This window comes from Polistes canadensis, unplaced genomic scaffold, assembly GCF_001313835.1.
Source record: "Polistes canadensis isolate GaletaPanama2010 unplaced genomic scaffold, ASM131383v1 scaffold_88, whole genome shotgun sequence".
In the NCBI taxonomy this organism is placed as follows: Eukaryota; Metazoa; Arthropoda; class Insecta; order Hymenoptera; family Vespidae; genus Polistes; species Polistes canadensis.
In genome coordinates, this window is record NW_014569635.1 from 109,520 (window position 1) to 112,422 (window position 2,903).

Below are 2,903 nucleotides of genomic sequence, written 5' to 3' on the forward strand. Positions count from 1 at the left end.
ATCAGTTACGAAACAAAGAAATTGATTTTTAAATAAGAAAATTGTAGGTTCCTATTCTTCAAAGGGTTTATCTTGTTACTAACATTATTATTATTATTATTATTATTATTTATAAGATGATCTATAAAAACGGTTGTTATAGTTGTATCGTTTAAATGCACGCATCGATGCTCTCTTGTTATTTTCTTTCTCCTCGCGGGAAAACTTTCGCCCGTAACCGTTTAGAAACTTTTCTCTTTATATGTAATCTAACTGTACTTATATATACTTACATATATGTATATATATATATATATATATATAAACATATATATGTAAATAAGAAGAGAAAGATAAACGAATGTATATTTATTTATTGTGCGAAAAAAATACATTGACATTTTTATAACGCAATTACAGATGGAAGGTTAGTGCGTCGCAAGAAAAAAAAGAGAGAGAGAGAGAGAAACAAAAATAAAAAGAAAAAAGAAGAAGAAAATAACGGATAGGAGGTAAAGAAGCGAACAGCAAAGTGTATGAATCAGAGACGTAGATCGTGGCATTGATCAAGGTTCCTGATCTATCTAGATTTACGGATAAGGTAAAGACAACATTATGTATATAGGAAAACGAATTTAACTTCTTTTTCTTGTTAAACAAAAAAAAGAAAAAAAATGAACAGGAAATGAAGGTATATTGTATAGTTACATATGTTTATTATATACGCGTAGTATACGTGTAATTAATTTTAAAGTGCAACGTGCTGGAAATGACATTAAAATAAAATGTAAAAAAAAAAATTGATCATCGTTGTTGATAAAAGAATTTAATGAAAAAGATATTTTTTTGCTTGTATATATATAGAGAAAGTTAGTCGTGTTATCTTATCGAATATCGTTGAGTGATACAAAGATAGATGATCATAATTCTCATGACGTACCTAGATTACAATTGTCTTGAGCTTCTTCGCATCTTGAAACTACCCTAATAATCGCTCGACCCGCCAATTGGACGCAAACAGCCATGGCCACGTTCCTTTCTCCTTGCTCTTGAGGTATCTCTTGTACCTCTTCTGCATTATACGCTGGTGGTCTCATCTTCTTCCGTTTTTTATTTTTTATCAATAAAAATCCGAACAATATCTTCGTCGTTGTTAATTACTTTCTTATTTTTTAATTTTTCTTTTGTGTTTTGTTTTATTATATTTATATAAATATATATATATATAATTCTTTCGATTTGTTTATATATTTTCACTCAAAAACAATGTATCATTAAATATAATAATAAAGCAACACTAATAATAATATTTTCCCCTATAAATGAAAATTCTTGTATATCGTATTCTAATTTCTTTTGTTTTATTTTTTTAATTTGTTATTTCAAATTAATTATCTCAATCACCGTCGACCAATAGAAAATCGTTGTTGAACATTCGAATGGTAAGATCTCATTGGTCGATTATTTCAAATTTATTTTCTATATTATGTTTCATGGGAATAACTTGAATAGACGACACCTTTTATTAATAATAACATGCACAATATGTGTTTCCTTTATCTTACTTATTGTTGACTAATCAAAAATACAAAATTATTTGAAATCAGCAATATTAAACGAACGTTGTCTTTGCACTAACGTAAGTTAAAGCATACGGTGCTATTTAAGCCTTCTCTAACTCTTCTCCCACCACGAGGATGCATTTTGAATCAGCTGACTACTACTACTTTGTTCCGACTATCTCTCTCTCTCTCTCTCTCTCTCTCCTCTTTCTTCCTTTCTCCCTCTCTCTTTCTCTCTCACTCTTTCCTTCTTCCTCTTTGTTTGAAAACAGCTGTAGGGAGTACGACGTACTTACTACTTACGTAGATTCAGAAAGAACAACCTGTCAAAAGTAGCCCTCACCTTTTCTACGAATCATATTCTAACTATTTTATTTTTTTTTCTTCTTCTTCTTTATCTTTTTTCTTCTTCAAGGCCACCTTCATTCGGAGGATAAATTGCGGTCTCAGGAAGCTCAGTGATCTCTTTTCTTTGTGCGTACATTATTTCTTTGGTGTCAACAATTATACTAATTTTGTTTCTTTTTTTTTTTTTTTTCAAGAGAAGATAACATTTTTATTATTATTATTATTATAGGAGGGATATTATTTTGTTTATAATTATTGAAAATAATGTTATCATTTTTAACATTAAATTGTTTCTATTGTTTTGATCAATTTTTATTAAGATAAATTTGATTTTGATCGTTTGTTTATAGTAAATTGGTCAATGAACATGTGCGATTGGTTTGTTTCGATCCACTTTTTGTTTAATTTTGTTTTTATTAGAGTTAGAAGGACAGTTAGCTTGAGATAGTGTGTTCATGCCAATGTTATTGTTCGTTCGGCAAGTTGCCCAAATAAATCTCGTCTTTCGCAAACTCTATCTCTCGTTAAAAAGATATTTAATTAATTATTAATTGTAAGCACTCGATGTTTGAGACAATTATAATATGATTAAAATGATTAGAAATTTTTAGTAAAGATGCTTAAAAATATTCATACATTTATCGCTTTATAATCGTACCGTTTTTAAAATAATAATTGGCACTAATGCCAAAAAATGAGTTTCATAAATTAATGAAATATTTCACCATAAAAATGTACTTTTGTGAAATCAATTTCAATTCGTTGAACAAAAGAGAAGCAATGTATAATTTGTGTTTATTTAAATAATATTCATCTATTGTCTTGCATAAATTTTTTAATCTATATTAAATAATTTTCATTCATTTACAAATAATTTCATATAACATTTCTTCCTTTCTTTCCATCGATCTAAGGAAAAAAACAATTTTTTGATTTAGCGTATTGCAAAAAGAAAAAATGGAAAATGGTAGGATCCATTCATCACGAATCTCAGTACCCAAGAGGGATAAAATG

The 2,903-nt window shown here is 28.1% G+C and overlaps 1 protein-coding gene and 1 long non-coding RNA gene across 2 annotated transcripts in view; one reads left to right on the top strand and one right to left on the bottom strand.

Annotated features, from left to right (window-relative positions):
* The window catches only part of LOC106786932, a 5,223-nt gene extending 4,221 nt beyond the window's left edge, over positions 1–1,002 (top strand). Inside the window, exons 2-3 of the long non-coding RNA XR_001381715.1 lie at positions 400–580; positions 924–1,002. This is a non-coding gene — a long non-coding RNA (uncharacterized LOC106786932). The remainder of the gene's footprint in view (positions 1–399; positions 581–923) is intronic.
* Positions 1–1,626, bottom strand: part of LOC106786931 (leucine-rich repeat-containing protein 20) — a 9,428-nt gene extending 7,802 nt beyond the window's left edge. Inside the window, exon 1 of the mRNA XM_014748835.1 lies at positions 920–1,626. Within this exon, the coding sequence (XP_014604321.1) occupies positions 920–1,076 (157 nt within the window). The 5' untranslated portion in view covers positions 1,077–1,626. The remainder of the gene's footprint in view (positions 1–919) is intronic.
* Positions 1,627–2,903: the final 1,277 nt, after the last annotated feature.